This window comes from Crinia signifera, chromosome 8 (assembly GCF_055691185.1).
Source record: "Crinia signifera chromosome 8, ASM5569118v1, whole genome shotgun sequence".
NCBI classification, from domain to species: Eukaryota; Metazoa; Chordata; class Amphibia; order Anura; family Myobatrachidae; genus Crinia; species Crinia signifera.
In genome coordinates this window covers 167,841,070-167,861,862 of record NC_139224.1, presented here as the reverse complement: position 1 = coordinate 167,861,862, position 20,793 = coordinate 167,841,070, and the positions used below count along the sequence as shown (strand labels likewise).

Here is a 20,793-nt window from a genome sequence, read left to right as displayed (position 1 = left end):
ACTAAGGTCCCTTCATGCCTCGGCATGCTGGCACTTGCAGTCCCACAAGTTGCCTATATCTGCAAGCCACAGCAGCGCCCTCTTGTGGAAGTGAGCACAGACAGGTTACACCTGTAACAGCAGCGCCCTCTAGTGGCAGACATGAAACACAGGCTGCCGGTAACAGCAGCGCCCTCTAGTGGCAGACATGAAACACAGGTCAGGTTGACGGTCAGTATCCAAAGCGACCAGACGGACGCTTCCCGGAGCGGCCACGTTGGAGGAGACTGATCCAGTGTCGCAATAATATGAAGACAGAAGCTGTACAGGTGCCACATCCGATTCCCACATACTGTACACACTCATTAGCACAGTGGCATACACACTCAGCACTGGGCACACATACTGGCACACACCCAGCACTGGGCACACATACTCAGCACTGGGCACACACATGGGCACACACACTGGGCACACATACTCAGCACTGGGCACACACATACTCAGCACTGGGCACGCACACTGGGCACCAGGGCTGCCATCAGAAATTGTGGGGGCCTGGGACTGACAAAATAGGCAGGGGCTCCTCTGCTATCTTCACTGATGCGGGGTGTGACGCCATGTCCTAAGGCGCGCAGTAAAAATGTAGAGCGCGGGGAGGGGACGTAAGATCAAGATGTGCTGAGTAGGGAAGCCAATCCCGGTATTTGCTTCCCTAATAAAAAATAACACCCAGGCTGTGCGGTCGATGCGGCTGTGTGACCTGTGCAGCATGACCTCTGACCTCACCACGCTGCGCAGAGCCACACAGCCAGGCATGGGCTCAGACGCTGGCTGGCATGCAGTCTAATCCCGAAATCCCGGGATTGGAAACTCTAACCCCAGGATTGAAATCCCAGCGTTTTAAGGGCCAAATCCTGGGAGCCCGCAGATCCCGATCCCAGAATTGGCCACCCTAATGCTGAGTGATCTTGCCGAACGATCCTGAGTGGCCAACATTGCTCAGATCGCTCAGCAGCATCTCCCCGTGTGTAGGCCCCATTACCGTTGTGCTAGAAGTAGTTCTGTGCATGTTTATTACATCCAGTGTTCAGACAACTAAACGGACTTTCTTCCTGTCCTTTAGCTTTAATGTAGACATGGCGCAGAGACTGTTATCCGGATTCGCAGCTCTAGATAAATATTCGCAGGACGTCCTGGACAAACACGCCAAGGTAGGGTCTGTAACACGGCTGCCAGATGCGCTAATTCATCACACACATATGTGTAGCTCCGGCCACGTTTCCTACATGTAACATGTGCCACTGATTAAACGGGATGCAGTCAGAATCCTGACGGTCAAAACCCCGACAGGGTCAAAATCTCGAATGGGTCAAAATACAGACAAGGACAAAATCCCGACATTTAAAATCCCGACAGGGTCAAAATCCCGACATTTAAAATCCCGACAGGGTCAAAATCCCGACATATAGAATGTACAAGTGAAATAGTCTACATGCCTTTCGGTCGACAGGTGCAAGGTCGACATGAGGTTTTTTCACTGTTTTTTGAACCGACATGTGCCGACAGGCGGTATTTCATGCCCTACCATACACTACGGCGCGGTGGGAGAATAAAATAGTGTGCCGAGCGCATTGTGAGCGATGCGAGGGGCTGCGGTTCACTTGCAACTGTGTCCATGTCGACTGTGTCGACATTCAGGTCAAAAAACAGTGAAAAAACCCATGTCGATCTCGCACCTGTCGGCCGAAAGGCATGTGGACTGTTTCACCTGTACATTCTATATGTTGGGATTTTGACCCTGTCTGGATATTAAATGTCGGGATTGTGTCCATGTCGGGATTTTGACCCATTCGGGATTTTGACCGTCGGGATTTCATGTTCACGTTATCCACAGCCAGTGGCATCAGAAGAGGGGGGGTGCGGGTCACACACTGATGTCACTGAGGTGTGACATTTCTCCTGCAGCATCCGGCTCCTATCATAGAGGGCTATACGGTCGTATTGTCGACCCGACTTAGGTCGACAGTCATTAGGTCGACAGCGTTGGGTCGACAGGCAACAAGGTCGACAGGGTTCTAGGTTGACATAGATGAAGGTCGACATGGGACAAGGTCGACATGGTTTTAGGTCGAAAAATGCGTTAGGTCGACATGGGTAAGGTCGCGAGGTCGACATGGGTTTTTTCACTGTTTCTTGAGCCGACATGTGCCGACAGGCGGTATATCATGCCCTACCATCCACTAGGGCGTGGTGGGAGAATAAAATAGTGTGCCCGAAGCATTGTGAGCGATGCGAGGGGCTGTAGTTGACTTCCAACTGTGTCGACATTCGGGTAAAAAAACTGACAAAACCCATGTCGACCTCGTGACCTGTCGACCTAACACATGTCGACCTAAACCCATGTCGACCCGGTCCCATGTCGACCTAGACACCTGTCGACCTAGAACCCTGACAACCTAGTTGCCTGTCGACCCAACGGTGTCGACCTAATGACTGTCGACCTAAGTCGAGTCGACAATACGATCCACACCCCATAGAGGAGGAGCCGACTAGTCACCGGGAATGCAGGGCACCGTCTTGAGTGATGTCACTGGGCTTGCCCTCTAAGATACGCCCCATTTACCATAGTCCACTCCCCTTTTTGGCCTCACGCCAGAGGCATGTGAGGGGCTCCACAGAGTCTTAAGGGCCCTACATACGCAGAGATGTGTGCCAGAGATACATAACGGGAGATTCAGCACAAGAGATTTCACTCTTGTGGCTCATTTCAGACAATGAGCCACATACAGAGAGATTTGTGTCAGAGATTCAAATTGGGAGATTCAGCACGGGAGATTTCAAATCTGTCACAGAAAGTGAAACACTGCACTTCATCACAAAAATGTTATTATTACTGAACATTACTTATTACTCTTTAATAAGTATTCTTTCACCTCCCCCTAATATCCCCCCCAAAAAAAAAGTTAATCATTGGTGGCTAGTGGTTCCCCCAGAACCGACCCCCCCCCCCATATGCAAACTTTTAAACATTGGTGGTACAGTGGGAACGGACATAAAAAAAAATGCTTACCAAGTCCGGGGTCCAGCGTCTCGTCCTGTCATACAGACATTCATTTTGTAAAATAAAAAAATGGCATGGGGTCCCCCCCCCAGGCATGACCAGCCCCGGGCTTTTTGAGTGGTCCTGGTTCCCAAAATCCAGAGGACAAAGTGCGTGGGGTCCCCCGGATTTTGGGGACCAGCACCAGGCTCTTGAGCTGGCCCTGGTTTCCAAAATACGGGGGACAAAATGAATAGGGGTTCCCCGTATTTTGGAGACCAGCACCAGGCTCCACTAGCAGGGGGTGTAATGCCATAGCCAGGGGACACGCTTGATGGTGTCCCGTGGCCAAAGCATTACCCACCCTAACTAGTCCGCCCAGGCCGGGAGTTTTTGGGGAGGTGGGGACCCCCCAAATAAGGGGGTCCCCCCTCTCCAGGGCACCCCAGGCCTGGGCTGCAGCCCGGGGCTATCCCCTGCACCCCTGGGCGGTGGGTGCAGGGTTGATAGCTTAACAGTAATATTGTCTTTTACAGTAGGACTACAGGTCCCAGCAAGCCTGCCCCACATGCTGGCACTTGGGAGAACCACAGGTACCAGCATGTGGGGCATTAAAGGCCCGTCGGTACCTATAGCCCCTCTGTAAAGGAAATATTAAAATAAAACACAAACACAGATGTTTTAGTATTTTATTAACTGCATCTGGTCTTCACCCAGGGGGGCTCCTGCCCCCCCCCCAGGGCTTCTGCGGTGTCTTCACCTGGGGAAGCGGCCCCCTAAGCTCTTTTGCATGGCCGCCGCCTCCCAGGGCTTCTGCCTCTTCATCTGTGTTCTTCACCTGGGGGCGGCGGCCTTTTAAGCTCTTTTGCATTGGCCGCGCCTCCCAGGACTTCAGGAGCTCTTCTCTCCTCCTTCGCCGTCGGACTGACTGCCCCTACCCCGTCTCGAGCTGGCTAATATAGCCAGCTCTAGGGGGCGGGGCAATGACGCAGCGAGCCGTGATTGGCTGGCCGCGGCCATTTTGAAATTTGATTATTTTTTTTTAAACATTTCGGTCCCGATGCCGCCGCGCTGCCGCCGAGAGGAGAGGTGAGGTGGGGGTGGCGATGGGTGCTACTGCTGGTGGGGGGTCAGGGGTGGCAGCGGCGGCGGGTTCTGCAGCGCGGTCTGCGGCGTGTGCAGTCGCTCGCCCTGCTCATCTTCCCGCAGCCACACATGAGGGAGATGAGCAGGAGCTTTATGAGCGACTGCTCTGAATTGTACAGCCCGTCCGTTCTGAATCTTGGACAGATACACTAGGGCAACTTGTCGTAAGGACAAGGCAGCCCCGATTTCCCCTGAGCTTCCCCAGCTGCTCCCCGGGGGAGCTTGATAAGATTTGGCACTTGATGTGCCATTTTTTTACATGTGATAAATCGGATGCGTCCCATGCGCGCTGCTAAGAAGGGCAGAGGCAGCGTGCATGGGACGCTGCGGGGGACAGTGATAGTGACGGAGAGCCGGGCAGAGGGAGGCGGCGGGAGCTGTCACTGTCAGTGCTGAGAAAAAAAAAAGCCCATACAATGAATGGGCAGCCTGTGATTGGCTGAGCGCTCTCTCAGCCAATTGCTGACTGGCTAAGAGAGCGCTCAGCCAATCACAGGCTGCCCATTCATTGTATGGGCTTTTTTTGTTCAGCGCTGACATATCCCGGCGGCTCCCCCTGCCCGGCTCTCCGTTAGTGCCGCCTCTGTCCCCCGCAGCGTCCACACTCCGCTGCCTCTTCCCTAATAGCAGCGTCCGCCCCGCAGCGTCCCAGCCACCCTGCTCCCTCCACCTACCGGGAGCACAGCCTCCTGCTCCAGCGTCCCCTGCCCGGCTGCACATAAGATTTAGCAAATCTTAAGGCCCCCATACACTATGCGATTTGGTCCGGATTTCACCCGATTCAGATGGATCGGGCAGTGAAATCGGGCCTTTAGAGGCTTAAGATGACTGGGCAGAACCATGCTGCACGGCAGGTGGGGCAGATGTAACAGGTGCAGAGAGAATTAGATGTGGGTGAGTTATTTTGTTTCTCTGCAGTGTAAATACTGGCTGCTTTATTTTAACACTGCAATTTAGATTTTAGTGTGAACACACCCCACCCAAATTTAGCTCTCTCTGCACACGTTACATCTGCCCCACCTGCAGTGTAACAGAGGGCTTGATTCCGATCTGAGCTGCGAGTCTTCAGAGGTTAACCGTCAGATAAATGCCGCCCGCCACAGTCTCCCTCCGTCCCTGTCCAGGGCTGTGAATACGTTTACAATCCCTCACCCTCGAATGGTTTCCCCATGTTCACATCCGTCGGCTAAGCGTAGACTTATTTGGCGCTGCAATCACCATGGGTAGATGGAGGGGGCTGCTGATGTCAGTGACCCTCCCTCCCCACAGCTAGCCCCCCTGCTTTTTTAGGCAGCACGCCCAGAAAATGCCATGGTACCTACAATTGCTGCCCTTGTGTCAATCACCTTGCCAACAGCCAGCGATGGCTACCCATCACTGGCTCTGTTTAAACGGACGGCTCACACACTGCGGACCATGGCCCTTATTCACATTGACACGTTCGCATGCGAATTCGCATGTATCACCCAACTGCTCCCATTGCGCATGTGCAGTGTACGCAATGCGCATGTGCAAACTGCGAAATTCCTATTCGCAAGCAATCTTCCAAGCGGTTTCTGTCGTCCGAGCGAAGGTTTAGCCAGTAGGCGTGATGTGGGCGTTTGTATGGGCGCGTCCAGTATAATGAGCAAAACTGGGCGTACACATGGGTGTACACGTGGGCGTTCACTTCGAGTGGTGGGTTTGCTTTCGCATGACTGCAACAGGGATTGTTCCCACACAAACTCCAAAAGTTTCGCAAGCTCAAAGCAGGTTTTCAGTTTCGCACACCATACTTCTTGTGAACTGCTCATTCGTACGCTTAAAACACAGTAGCGAAATGGGGAAATCAATAGCACCTGAACACCATTGTGACCAATTATTTGTTGATTGTGACAATCATTTAACTCTGCTCCACTTCAGGTTGTATCACAAAACCAAACAAGTGTTAGCAGACACATTTCAATTATTATGGTATGGTGAATTGAAGGCCACAAATGCAAATGCACTTAACACATTTATTAATTGCCCTTATATAACATACCTTTATGTACATTTTCACTCTGCCATGTGTAGCATGTTTGCACTGTCAACATTAGTCGACATGTGTCAACTCACATATGCAACATATATATTAGGGACAAGAGCATGTTCGCACGCACACTGTGGTGTGTGTGCGTGTGAAAATGTGTTGGCGCGTGCGAGCAGTTTTAATTGCACGCAATGAAAGGCCACACCCTTTTTAGTATGGGTGCGAACGCATGAGTTTGCAAGCCCTATAGGCGTGACTCTGCAAGATGCGTACGTGCTGTTATCAAGTGTAACACTGCGTGCGTGTGTGCATGCGAACGAATGAACCTGAATAAGGGCCCATATGCTTGCGCGGTCAGTCAATAATTACTTGGGCAGCCGAGCAAAGCGGCCTGAATCAGGCCCTAGGCCGTGGTCTCCCCAGTCACTGCTGCGCAGGTCTGAACGTCTTGCGTCAGTTCATTTGTGACTAAAGTGCAAGAAAATGGCGGCACCACTTGTGATCCGCAGGAAAGAAGAGCAGCGGGCAGTGGTATTATGTATGTGGTCTGAGGGTGTGCCGAGATGTACTGAAGACTTTGTGCACAGTATGGAGAAAGTGTTCTGTTGCTATGAAGTTCTTCTGATGGCTAGAGAAAGTTTAAAGAAGATCGCACAAGTGTCAGCCATGAAGATGGAGCCGGACGCCATAAAAAAAAAAAACATTGAGCGTGAACTGATTCTGTTTGCTAGACGAGCGACAGTGGATTATGCTGCAAATCAGCCATGGCTCTGCCTATACAATAATCCACAACAGACGGGTTTCCAAAAGTTTGTGCGGGATGGGAACTGAAACAACTCAGAAAACAAAATGTGTCCCAATACTCTAAGGAAGACGAACATTTCTTGTAAAGAACCATTAACGGTGACGAGACGTGGCTTCATCACTACAAAACTTAGAGTAAAGGGCAGCTTCTGGAACAGAAACACCCTCAGTCCCCACCGACCGTTCTCTGCATAACTTGTTACGTGTGGAAAGTGTATAAGAAATTATTTCTATGAAACCCCAGGTGTGGGTATATGGGCATTATTGTCTTAGTACATTACACACAGCCTTTGTACTAACCAGCATTGTTCCAGCAGTTGGTGCTGGTCTGACATGTGAATATTTGCTTTATTCTAGAACCGGCACCTGAGCTACATGCAGAGGATACAGACCCTGAACCTCCCCCTTTGCTTTGATTTTGAGCCAGAGACTCATGCCAGGGAACGTTGGGGAAGAGAGGGAGATTCACACCGGTCCTCAAGGTGAGGCGTCCTCCCGTCGGGGGTGCCAGATGACCTGTTGACAGTCGGGATTCCGACGGCCGTTTCTCCGACATCAAAATCCCGACTTTCAGGAGCAGACAGTTGGAATCCCGACTTACACAGGCAATGGGGGCCGTGACCTCCATAGATGGAGAATAGAGTAGGTGGCGAGCGCAGCGAGTCGGGATTCTGATGTCGGAGAAACGAGTATGGATCCTGCCAAATGTCTGCTATTTACCTATGCCTTCCATCACTATTTCAGGAGCCCGATCACCAATGCCGTTGGCCAGTCCGGTACACGTCCCTCCACTGCAGCTGGCTTCTACGCTGTTCCGCATTCTGAGGATGAAGGTAATTCCCTAATTCTACCGTCGGCAGTTTACTAACGACAAAGGCGAGCAGGAGGCGCGATAATTCCCGAGGCTGCTGGAGGCTCCATAGTATAAGTCTGGCCGATGGTACTCCCTGCTGAGTAAATGTGTGAGGATACCGGGGGAACACTTAGACCAGCGAGATGGCGTAATGCGAGTAGGGACGCATCCACTGCGGAAGAATGGGGAATCGCCATACAACCATGTGCCACCCTGCTTGGCAGCATTGAAGAGGGCATACAATGTATTATAGTAAATTTGTATAAACGTTGGCATCTATAAATTTAAACTGCTAACTGCTCCTAACCTCCATGAGGTGAAGTACCGTCAGTGACCACTAGAGGCCACTCTACAACCAAATGACTCCTTTGTGTGCTAAAAGATGTCATAACAGAAAGTGAAAGCAATTTTTGCAGGGACACAGATCTGTATTAAATTTTCTGGATATAAAAAGAAGAAGCTGTGAAGACAGATTTGAGGTAGGAGCAGATAGGGACTGGGGGGCGGGGTGGAGAGTTAAATCTGGGCTAAAATCTGTCACAGCTCAAAGTGAATGTAAACACTGTCACAGCTCAAAAGTACATTGCAGAAGCCGTCAACAAGTAGCAATAATAGTGCGCACGTTACCAGGATTTATTCACCAAGTCAGGGGCTGGGAGGAGGTAATGTGGCGTACATGTGTTATCACTCCTGATCCAAGTCCCAGAATGTGGGGGAGGCTTGCTTAGGCTTGTAGTTCTACTACAATACCCAATACAGTATTTTTTATATTTTTAACACTTTATTGCATCAGTCTGGCCCCCACTACCCAGGGGCGCTGGGGACAGCCCAGGGCTCCACCCTGGGCCTGGGTGCCCAGGGGGGGACCCCTTTATTGGGGGGAGGGGGGTGTCCCCATTCCACCAGGGACCCGACCAGGGCTGACCGGACAAAGTGTTCATGCTTTGGCCAGGGGAACTTATGTAAAAAGCTTCATACACGGTGGTCAGCAGCGATAGCCGATCTTTGTAAATGTCCCCCTAGTTGGGGAGGTACGTGAGGTTTTACACAGATCTATATTTATATACTTATATACGTTTGGTCCTGAGCTTGGTGTATAACAATGGCATACAGTGTGTATTGTGTGTCTGACACAATGATTTGTTGTGTCCCTGCCACAGAGAGAGAATCTATGAAGTGTATGAAGCTGAGATGTGCGTCTGCGCAGCAGCGGAGGCCGTGGAGGAGCGAGGTGAGGGTCCCGGGCAGCGTTCTTCAGTCGCTGCAGCACAAGTCAGCAAATGGGCGCACTGTGACCTGTCCGCTGTGTGCCACTGCCCATTCATTGCTGTGCGCCACATGCTGAGACCTTTATGTCACATGTCCTCCAGAGGACATGTCCCCACCAATCAGATGAGACATATAGGGACATGTGTACACGTCTGCTCTGCCCACGGCTTGTAGTGACTGCACCTGTCTGCAACTATGGGCAGTCCAGTCTCACATGTCTCAGCTGCAACCCCGGGTGTGCAGAATTACTATGAGAAGTGTCACTAGGGGGTGCGGACTACACCCATGAGGGGATGACACCAAAAGTGACACTGAGCTGGCAGGACTGCTGGGCACGCCCCCAGAGTGATATAATTGGAGATTTACAAGGTACCACACGCCTTTGAAGCAAGACCACACCCCAGATTGAGGTGTGGCTTCCCGCGAGGTCACATCCCTTCATGCTAGGCCACACAGGGCCACAATGTGCGTACCTGGTGTCACCGGACCCAGTGACATCACTGACTATGCAGAGTATTCAGATGTGAGCACATACAGAGATCCAGTTGATGTCACATAGACCATGGCCATAGCCATGATGTCACATAGGCACAGCCACCTTTAAGTATGGACGGATGTTCCCATCGCACAATCCGGGCTGGGGCTGGAAATGTTCATGAGCTGATACTGTACAGGGGAGGAGCTGTGACCAGTGCTGCGTGGGTGTGTCCAGTGCTGCGTGGGTGTGACTAGTGCTGTGTGGGTGTGGCCAGCACTATGTGGCCATGTACATCCCTACACTATACTCCCAATGTCTCCCAAATAACATAGGGGTGTAGAGCGTAGAGCCAGTCCTTGCTGTGGTAGTAGTAACTGTGCTAGGTAGCGCCGCGGTGATATGACGCCGGGGCTGTTGCGCGGTATGACTTGTCAGTCACTTCTAGGTGCGCAGAGGTGTGATCTGGGCTGGTCACCTGGGTGCAGTGCTGCATATCGGGCGCGCTTTATGATTGAGTCCTATTGCTGACAGGAGGAAGACAGATCAGGAAATCTGTTATGTAAGATAATCAAGGTGAAAACCGACATTTTTATTTGTGTAGGTGGAATGTGTTCCAAACCTGGATACCCTGTGTCAGGAGGGAAGTACCGGGCCCATCTGTAGCGTCCTGCGCCCTCCATACAGCCATACATGGGGCTCATTACCATCTCCTAGAGAACCGCCGCACAGTTCCGGGAGCATCGGTCAGTTTCCCATTCACTAATTAATGCGACCTAATACTGACACTGACTAAGGATAATACTGACACTGACTAAGGATAATACTGACACTGACTAAGGATAATACTGACACTGACTAAGGATAATACTGACACTGACTAAGGATAATACTGACACTGACTAATGGATAATACTAACACTGACTAATGGATAATACTGACACTGACTAATGGATAATACTGACACTGACTAAGGATAATACTGACACTGACTAATGGATAATACTAACACTAACTAATGGATAATACTGACACTGACTAATGGATAATACTAACACTGACTAAGGATAATACTGACACTGACTAATGGATAATACTAACACTGACTAAGGATAATACTGACACTGACTAAGGATAATACTGACACTGACTAATGGATAATACTGACACTGACTAATGGATAATACTAATACTGACTAATGGATAATACTGACACTAAGGATAATACTGACACTGACTAAGGATAATACTGACACTGACTAAGGATAATACTGACACTGACTAATGGATAATACTGACACTGACTAAGGATAATACTGACACTGACTAATGGATAATACTAACACTGACTTATGGATAATACTAACACTGACTAATGGACAATACTGACACTGACTAATGGATAATACTGACACTGACTAATGGATAATACTGACACTGACTAAGGATAATACTGACACTGACTAAGGATAATACTGACACTGACTAATGGATAATACTGACACTGACTAAGGATAATACTGACACTGACTAATGGATAATACGGTACTCTTTACCTAGAAGGGCGCCCGTCGCGGGCATCGCGGGTACATTAATGTATGGCCGCGACGCGACCGACGCGATGCCCGCGATTTCCCATTGAAACCAATGTTAAACATGAAAATCGTGTCGGTCGCGTCGCGGCCGGCCATAAATGTACCCGCGATGCCCGCGACGCGATGCTCCCGATTTCCCATAGGAATCAATGTTAAAAGGCGCGATGGACCCGATTTTACTGTTAAATGCCTCAATCCACCCGATTTGGCCATAGGAATCAATGTTAAATGGGCCACAGAGCCCATTAACCCTTAAATGTCCCCCCAAATTTTTAACGCCACCCCACGATCCACGCCAACCCGAAGCGTGGCGAGCGCAGCGAGCCCGCGAGGGGCGGCGGTACGCGTCCTCCGACCTTTTCATGCCCTACTATCCACTAGGGCGTGGTGTGAGAATATAATAGTGTGGCGAGCGCACCGAGCCCCGCGAGGGGACGCGGATACCTTCACAGTTATGCGCGTCCCCTCGCGGGCTTCACAGGTGTCCGTGGCGACGCGGACACCTGTGAAGCCCGCGAGGGGACGCGTCTACCTGTGAAGGTATCCGCGTCCCCTCGCGGGGCTCGCTGCGCTCGCCACGCTTCGGGCTCGGTGGCTCGCTGCGCTCGCCACACTATTATATTCTCACACCACGCCCTAGTGGATAGTAGGGCATGAAAAGGTCGGAGGACGCGTACCGCCGCCCCTCGCGGGCTCGCTGCGCTCGCCACGCTTCGGGTTGGCGTGGATCGTGGGGTGGCGTTAAAAATTTGGGGGGACATTTAAGGGTTAATTTGGCCTTTTTGGCCCCAAATCGGGTCCATTGAGGCATTTAACAGTAAAATCGCGGTCAATCTGCCGTTTTAACATTGTTCCCTATGGGAAAATCGCGGTGATCGCGGTCATCGCGGGCATCGCGGTCATCCCGATTTACCCGTGATGCCCGCGATTACCGCGATCACCGCGATTTTTACCCACGACGACCGTGATTTCAATCGCTGGCGCCGTTCTAGGTAAAGAGTACCGATAATACTAACACTGACTAATGGATAATACTAACACTGACTAATGGACAATACTGACACTGACTAATGGATAATACTGACACTGACTAATGGATAATACTGATACTGACTAATGGATAATACTGACACTGACTAATGGATAATACCGACACTGACTAATGGATAATACTAACACTGACTAATGGATGTATTATCTACAGGGCGGAAGATGTAAGAGGTGCAGTGAGATTACATGGGGGGGGTCAGAGCTATGGTCCCTACACACGGAGCGATGTGATCTAGTGAGATTGCTTAGAAAATGCCCTGAAATCTCCCCGTGTGTAGGGACCATTACTTTTGGCTCTGCCTTATATTTTTGGATGTATCCTTTGACATGTGACAATTGCTTCACCTAGGGATGGTCATCATGTGCTCATCATTGATATTTATCATCAATGGCAAAACTATAAGTGTGCATAAATGGTTTCACCTGCCAATGGGCATCCCTATGCTTTCAATGATTGGCCCGTGGGCCTGGGGGTGGGACTTTACAGATGTCAGGGTGGAGCTATGCGTCATGTCACAGCACTCGTGGGGGGGGGGGATAATACATCTTATGCTTCTATACTATTGACAACAGGTTCTCCCATATCGATTGGCAAAAGCATTTGACATCGGACATAGACCATCGATTATTTTTTAATTATCAATGGTCGATGGCCATCTCTACTTACTTCTGGCTATTCCTTATGATTTGTTTAATCTGGCTTTTACAAATTTCAACAGATCATTCCCATCAGCCACTAGGGCAGGACGATCAAAGAGCTGATGGAACTCTGACGGCCAAGAAATCTGAATGTGTCAGCGGCATCATCACCGATAACAACAATCCCTCCAGGTAATATGTATGTCACTGTCTCCTGGCATTTCCCTGAAGACCATCTATCACCAGGGAGGTTTGTACAGATCAGGATTATCAATATGCTAAATAAAGTTCCAACCAGATCCAGCAGGGGGCAGGCTGTACATGCATTATTAGTCACGTTAGATCATTGCTTTGGTTCTTTGTTAGTTGTCAGGCAAAATAAATGTACCGATAGGGGCTCATTTATCTTCTACCAGCCAATCGGAAACAAGATGTAGCCAAGCTGTAGGAAGTAAATTTTCCCACAATACCACTGTAATTCATGTCCACCAAGAGAGAGACCAGTAATCAAGGCCTGATTATCGAATAGACTGATTAGGGTGCAGCCTGGGCGCTGGTCCCTGGGGGGGGGGGGGGGGCAGCTCCAGTCCAATAGCTTGAGCTGGGATGGGAGCGCTTGCTGGTGCGGGAGATGAGGCCTCATGAGACCTCCCCGGTAACTATGGGAGCAGCGGTGCCTGCTGGGATTGCAGGTGTCACCGTGACACCAGCAAGAGGAGTTCCTGTGAGAGCCGTGACTGGCTCCCCTGCTGAGGATGTAAGAGGTGCAGGGAGATTACATCGGGGGGGGGGTTCTAGCTCAGAGCAGGTAACTGTGCACCTGGGTAATTCTGGGCTGCACTGCAACCCTAACTGCATCAGCAGAGGACAAGTACAGGGCACATAACCCTAGCTGCATCAGCAGAGGACATGTACATGGCACATAACCATAGCTGCATCAGCAGAGGACAAGTACATGGCACATAACCATAGCTGCATCAGCAGAGGACAAGTACAGCACACATAACCCTAGCTGCATCAGCAGAAGACAAGTACAGGGCACATAACCATATCTGCATCAGCAGAGGACAAGTACATGGCACATAACCATAGCTGCATCAGCAGAGGACAAGTACATGGCACATAACCATAGCTGCATCAGCAGAGGACAAATACGGCGCACATACCCGTAGCTGCATCAGCAGAGGACAAGTACAGGGCACATAACCATAGCTGCATCAGCAGAGGACAAGTACATGGCACATAACCATAGCTGCATCAGCAGAGGACAAGTACAGCGCACATAACCCTAGCTGTGTCAGCAGAAGACAAGTACAGGGCACATAACCCTAGCTGCATCAGCAGAGGGCAAGTACAGGGCACATAACCCTAGCTGTGTCAGCAGAGGACAAGTACAGCGCACATAACCCTAGCTGCGTCAGTAGAGCACAAGTACAGGGCACATAACCCTAGTTGCGTCAGCAGAAGACAAGTACAGGGCACATAACCCTAGCTGCGTCAGCAGAGGACAAGTACATGACACATAACCATAGCTGCCTCAGCAGAGCACAAGCACAGGGCACATAACCCTAGTTGCGTCAGCAGAAGACAAGTACAGGGCACATAACCATAGCTGCCTCAGCAGAGCACAAGTACAGGGCACATAACCCTAGTTGCGTCAGAAGAGGACAAATACAGGGCACATAACCATAGCTGCATCAGCAGAGGACAAGTACAGGGCACATAACCCAAGCTGCATCAGCAGAGGACAAGTACAGGGCACATAACCATAGCTGCATCAGCAGAGGACAAGTACAGGGCACATAACCCTAGCTGCATCAGCCGAGGACAAGTACAGGGCACATAACCCAAGCTGCATCAGCAGAGGACAAGTACAGGGCACATAACCCTAGCTGCATCAGCCGAGGACAAGTACAGGGCACATAACCCCAGCTGCATCAGCAGAGGACAAGTACAGGGCACATAGCCATAGCTGCATCAGCAGAGGACAAGTACAGGGCACATAACCCCAGCTGCATCAGCAGAGGACAAGTACAGGGCACATAGCCATAGCTGCATCAGCAGAGGACAAGTACAGGGCACATAACCCTAGTTGCGTCAGCAGAAGACAAGTACAGGGCACATAACCCTAGCTGCGTCAGCAGAGGACAAGTACAGGGCACATAACCATAGCTGCCTCAGCAGAGCACAAGTACAGGGCACATAACCCTAGTTGCGTCAGCAGAAGACAAGTACAGGGCACATAACCATAGCTGCCTCAGCAGAGCACAAGTACAGGGCACATAACCATAGCTGCATCAGCAGAGGACAAGTACAGGGCACATAACCCAAGCTGCATCAGCAGAGGACAAGTACAGGGCACATAACCCCAGCTGCATCAGCAGAGGACAAGTACAGGACACATAACCCTAGCTGCGTCAGCAGAGGACAAGTACAGGGCACATAACCCTAGCTGCATCAGCAGAGGACAAGTACAGGGCACATAACCCAAGCTGCATCAGCAGAGGACAAGTACAGGGCACGTAACCATAGCTGCATCAGCAGAGGACAAGTACAGGGCACATAACCCTAGCTGCGTCAGCAGAGGACAAGTACAGGGCACATAACCCAAGCTGCATCAGCAGAGGACAAGTACAGGGCACATAACCCTAGCTGCATCAGCCGAGGACAAGTACAGGGCACATAACCCAAGCTGCATCAGCCGAGTCCAAGTACAGGGCACATAACCCCAGCTGCATCAGCAGAGGACAAGTACAGGGCACATAGCCATAACTGCATCAGCAGAGGACAAGTACATGACACATAACCCCAGCTGCATCAGCAGAGGACAAGTACAGGGCACATAACCCCAGCTGCCTCAGCAACCGGCACTGACATAAGTTTCAGCGTGGCATAAACCACAGGATTTTATGCCATCAAAATGGTGTAGGTGACAAGGGAAAGCACATGAGGAGAGAGGGCCCTGCTCCTGAGAGCTTACGTTCTACATACAGGTCCATACAGGTCCATGAGCATATTCAGTAAAGCCCGTTTTTCACTTAAAATGATCAGAACATCAGGGCCCTAATACCTGTAATATTAATATATGCACTTTTTTCTTAGCGAGAAGATCCGGAAAGCGGCCGCCATCTCTCTGACCATTGAGGATGAGATGCAGAAATCTGACGTTCGAGTGATAACTGTTGCGCAGAAGAGAGATGCAGCAGGTGTCGGGGTAATAATGTATTCCAACGTCTAATGCTTTCACACATGGATAAACGCTGAATGGGAAATGTGACTATTTTGTGGCATACAAGGTGCGTTCAGCTAAGTCGGTGGCTTGGGAAGCTGCTCTCATTCTGTCTGGTCCCCCAATTTTGCCACAGTTGTCCGTCACCTGCAGTGGTTGTACAATGCAAGACGCCTTTGTTTTGCATCGATGCTTCTCTATCGTCCACCCAGCAATGTGCAAGGTGCGACCTCCGCTCTCCCGAGACGCCATAGAATGTGGAAAGTTAGCTACGGAGTGTCTATGAACTGAGGCTAAAGCAATGTCAGATTATATTGTGGGTGCTTGCAGTGCCAGAGTGACAGTAGGTTCACTGGGAGTGCAGGGGTGCATCCAGAAGAAACTACATTTGCCCCCCTCCCCTGGATCCGCCACTGTGGGTGTGTCCTCTCCAGAGCCTGGCAGTGCCTCCCCCGCAGCAGCACTCCCCCAATGGCCTGTGTTGCGCTTTTCAGGACAAAGTTAGGACAGTCTCTCTGACTCTGACCAAGGACAACCAGGATCAAACATGAGGCAAACTGACCTTGTGGCGAGAGTAGTTTATTCCATTGACCCTTTGAAGTTGCTATTACTGTTTATTGCAGAGTATTTGACCTATGAGGTGTGCTGTGTGTGTAACCCTAGCGGGGGTGAGCTGATCACTGTGTGCTTTAATGACAATGTAAATAAGAAATACTGTACATTCCTGCTTTCGGGTGGAGTTCATGGTGTTGAAATAAGAAATAAAGTATATTTACCTTATATAATATATGAGTGGTTCCACCCTGGTCCTGATGTCTGTAGGTCACACAGTGCTCTGCCCCCTACACGGAACGCTAAGCCCTGTATCTGCCACTGAGTATCCACCCTGGTCCTGATGTCTGTAGGTCACACAGTGCTCTGCCCCCTACACGGAACGCTAAGCCCTGTATCTGCCACTGAGTATCCACCCTGGTCCTGATGTCTGTAGGTCACACAGTGCTCTGCCCCCTACACGGAACGCTCAGCCTTGTATCTGCCACTGAGTATCCACCCTGGTCCTGATGTCTGTTGGTAACATAGTGCTCTGCCCCTACACTGAACACTCAGCCTTGTATCTGCCACTGAGTATCCACCCTGGTCCTGATGTCTGTTGGTAACATAGTGCTCTGCCCCTACACTGAACACTCAGCCTTGTATCTGCCACTGAGTATCCACCCTGGTCCTGATGTCTGTTGGTAACATAGTGCTCTGCCCCCTACACTGCGAGGGGCGGCTGTATAACGCGCATAACTTCACAGGTATACGCGTCCCCTCGCGGGGCATGCTGCGCTCGCCACGCTTCGGGCTCGGTGGCTCGCTGCGCTCGCCACACTATATAAGATCAACTCCACGCCGATGTGGATAGTGGGGGTATGAAAAGGTCGTAGGACGCTTACCACTGCCCCGCGCGGGCTCGCTGCGCTCGCCACGCTTCGGGTTCACGTTCATACTGGGGGGTGGCGTGGGGGTGCATTTAACATTGTAAGCACCCATTAGGGTGCTTAAAAGCACCCATTAGGGTGCTTATACAATTTAACATCGTATAGGGGGCTTACATCGCATCGAATCGCAATGCATCGGGTGTATGGCATGCGATGCGATGAAAAATCGTGCGACTTAAAATCGGGGGCGCCGTGATAATACACAAGTACCTTTTGCTTAATTAAGCAAAATTTTATAGAAATCTAATAGAAAAATGTCAGGAAAGACTATCCAGATCCAGACACAGTTAGAATAGAGGTCAAATCAGTGGCGTAACTACTGTAAGGCAGCCCCAGCAGCCACTTGATGGAGCAAGCAGCAGCAGGGTCTGTGTGGGCGCCGGCACCCGCTCGACGCACTGATGTGCTGCTGCCTGCCGCTGCCCACTGACTGAGCACCGGAGGCGAGTCAGCCGCAGCGCGGGTGCGGTTATGGCAGAGATGTCAAATCCCCCCACTGATTCAATTGACTGTACACAGAGCCGGCTAGTGGCTACTGCGTACAGGATGGGCGGGCGGATGGGTGTGCTAGGGCGGCCTGGGATGCATCGGAGCCAAGGGAAGCAACAGCGTATGCTGGTCTCTCTTCCTCTCTCCTGCTTCAGCTTCTCCGTTATGCGTGTGATGTTTTCACGTCACACGCTGGGGAAACACGACGGAGAGGAGCCTGGAGGGGGGGCGCCGGAGAGGAGCCTGGAGGGGGGGCGCCACAAACTTTTTGGCAGGGGGGAGCAAAATTTATAGTTACGCCACTGGGTCAAATAGAAAGTAAATCTCACTGTGTGACCATAACCCAGAACTATACTCAGACCCAGATCTAATAGTGGTCTAATAGAAAATAAATCTCACCGTGTTTATGCACCATTTGTCTATAGCTGTGTACACATGCTTCCATATTTCCCTGTTTTCGATTCGATTTTGCTTATAGAAGTCGAATCCACATCGAATGGTTTTTAGGACACTTTCGATCTGCATTCGATTCAATGGCGCGCTCCCATTTTCTCAAAATCGAAAAGAAAAATAGACTGCTCAGCCAAGGAAATATCGAATTCAATCCAGTAAATCGAATGTGTACAATGTACCATGAATGTAAATCGAATTCGATATCGATATCTAATGCAAAAATACAGATCTAATGCCAAATTGAATGGGAAGATCTAATGCCAGATCTAATAGAACATCAAATCTAATATAGAATCTAAAGCAAAACGAAGTGTGTGTACATAGCTTATATCGAATAGACTGTGCAGGCAAGACTATATAGTACAGATCTAGTACAGATCTAGTACAGATCTAGTACAGATCTATATAGTCAAAATCAAATGCGTTTTGCTTGCCATGCAATTCGATCCTGATCGATCCAATAAGGATCGATCCAGCAAGGCAATCGCACCATATGTACACCCCTATAGGGTCCAATTTCGCAAAAGTATTAAATCTATAAGTAAGATGATTGCAATATCAAATATAATTATTGTATTATATATTGTCAATACAATGTTGGGAATGATAAAGAAATAGCTCTTGAATAACTTATATTTCCATATATATCATTCATAAAGTAACAAACGACTATTGTATTTTGCAGAGAATAAGGGACACCCAACCGGTGATTGACAGCAACCACCACAATAAGTTTGTTGTCTTTCGCCCACCGATTGACTTACAGAGGAAGCTCCCCACAGATTCAGACTCAGCAGGTGACACACGGCGTCAAAGGGGACAAGACTCAATGTGCAAAAACATCACTGATTACATCAAGCATACAATAAAAACTCATCCCACATTACGTCCTGCAACCAGGAACAACAAACCCAATAACGTTTTATTGTCAGACAATGAGAAAGTCGTGATTCACTTCTTATCAGCAGACGGAACAAAGCAGAAGGTGAACTTTACCACAGAGGGGAACGTCTCCAACGGGGAACAAGTTAAAAGTCAGGGTGATGGGAAATATTGCTTGCAGGAAGTGCAACCAACATTGAGGGCAATTCCTACCGGGGAGACGAAGAATGTATCTGGTCATGTTGGGCCAATTATCATAAATGGAATGAATCCTAAGAAAGCAGCAGACCATAAGCAAACGACTCATCCAAGGTCACACCATGCCTCACGGTCATTTGGTCCAAGTAGCCCGACAGCGCAGAGTTCCCAGAGTCTGAGGCTGAATAGTGGGGGTGAAATACGAAAATGGAGCTATATATCCATCTCAAAACCATTGTCGTCGCCTGACCGCCCGCGCAGTTCTGTACAGAGTTATAATTCGGCCTCAATAACGAGTGATATCATGGAGGACCAGGTGAGGCCAGCCTCTGGAATGGACAGTTGTCCTGGGCCTCTAAGTACAAGGCCTTTGGCGCTTGAAAGCAGAGAAGGGAGGCCGGGGCCTGTGCCAGGGGAAATAAGCGCACCCAGAGCAGATTTCAGGGGTCAGACAACAATGGGATCTACTGCAGAAGAAACAGAAAAGGGAGTCGGTGAGATCCTTGTAGTGTCAGATGGAGGCAGGAGTCCATCCGGTAGAGCGGTGGAGCTGTCAACCGCGGAAAGCCCCAAGAATGGTTTTGGTGAACGAGAAAGAAAATACTCTCCCACCCCAGCGCATCTCACTGCAATCCCGGTTATAAGTATCCCGACAGCACCAATAGACATATCAGAATAAGCCCCACCGGTATCATCCAGAGGTGTAGCCGATACCAGCAGCCAATCGTCTGCATCAATTATTTTAATCAATTTGACGTATCTTTTCAGTAATATACATGAGTGTCTTTATACAGGTGTATAATCTATTTGTGTGTGTGTGTATATACATTGACTTTACCCCGGCACTCCAGGTCCCTTCTAACAAAACTTGCTTGGGTGCCTTCCTTATGGGAGAGAACTCTGATATGCTGTATAGTAATGTAGACGAGGCGACACGCCACAAGACCTTTCAAACCAAACTTTAGTGATCAAAAGTGCGACATCAACGTTTCTGGGTCAGAACCCCGTCATCAGGATCCTGTATCCAGTGTATATATATATATATATATATATATATATATATATATATATATATATAGTAACTCGGTCGCCATCGACTCAGGACACAGCAGACAGTATTCAGTGTCTGTGCAAGTAGTAGTAGTAGTACGTTTATTTATAAGGCGCCGCAAAGTGTCCGCAGCGCCGTACATAGC

At 49.8% G+C, this 20,793-nt stretch overlaps 1 protein-coding gene across 1 annotated transcript; it reads left to right on the top strand.

The window, feature by feature from the left end:
* The first annotated feature begins 209 nt into the window (after positions 1-209).
* On the top strand, positions 210-20,424 carry LOC146027185 (uncharacterized). The gene is made up of 9 exons (XM_083158143.1): positions 210-308; positions 1,106-1,193; positions 7,341-7,465; positions 7,728-7,816; positions 8,997-9,067; positions 10,185-10,326; positions 12,946-13,057; positions 15,968-16,079; positions 19,203-20,424. Exons 2-9 carry the CDS (start codon positions 1,119-1,121, stop codon positions 20,274-20,276), a joined length of 1,800 nt encoding a protein of 599 aa, XP_083014269.1. The 5' UTR covers positions 210-308; positions 1,106-1,118; the 3' UTR covers positions 20,277-20,424.
* Positions 20,425-20,793: the final 369 nt, after the last annotated feature.

Coding starts and splice junctions, on each gene's coding strand:
- LOC146027185 (XM_083158143.1), top strand. CDS start 1,119: ATGGCGCAGAGACTGTTATCCGGATTCGCAGCTCTAGATAAATATTCG. Junction 7,466..7,727: donor GATTCACACCGGTCCTCAAG/GTGAGGCGTCCT, acceptor TCACTATTTCAG/GAGCCCGATCACCAATGCCG. Junction 10,327..12,945: donor GCACAGTTCCGGGAGCATCG/GTCAGTTTCCCA, acceptor AAATTTCAACAG/ATCATTCCCATCAGCCACTA.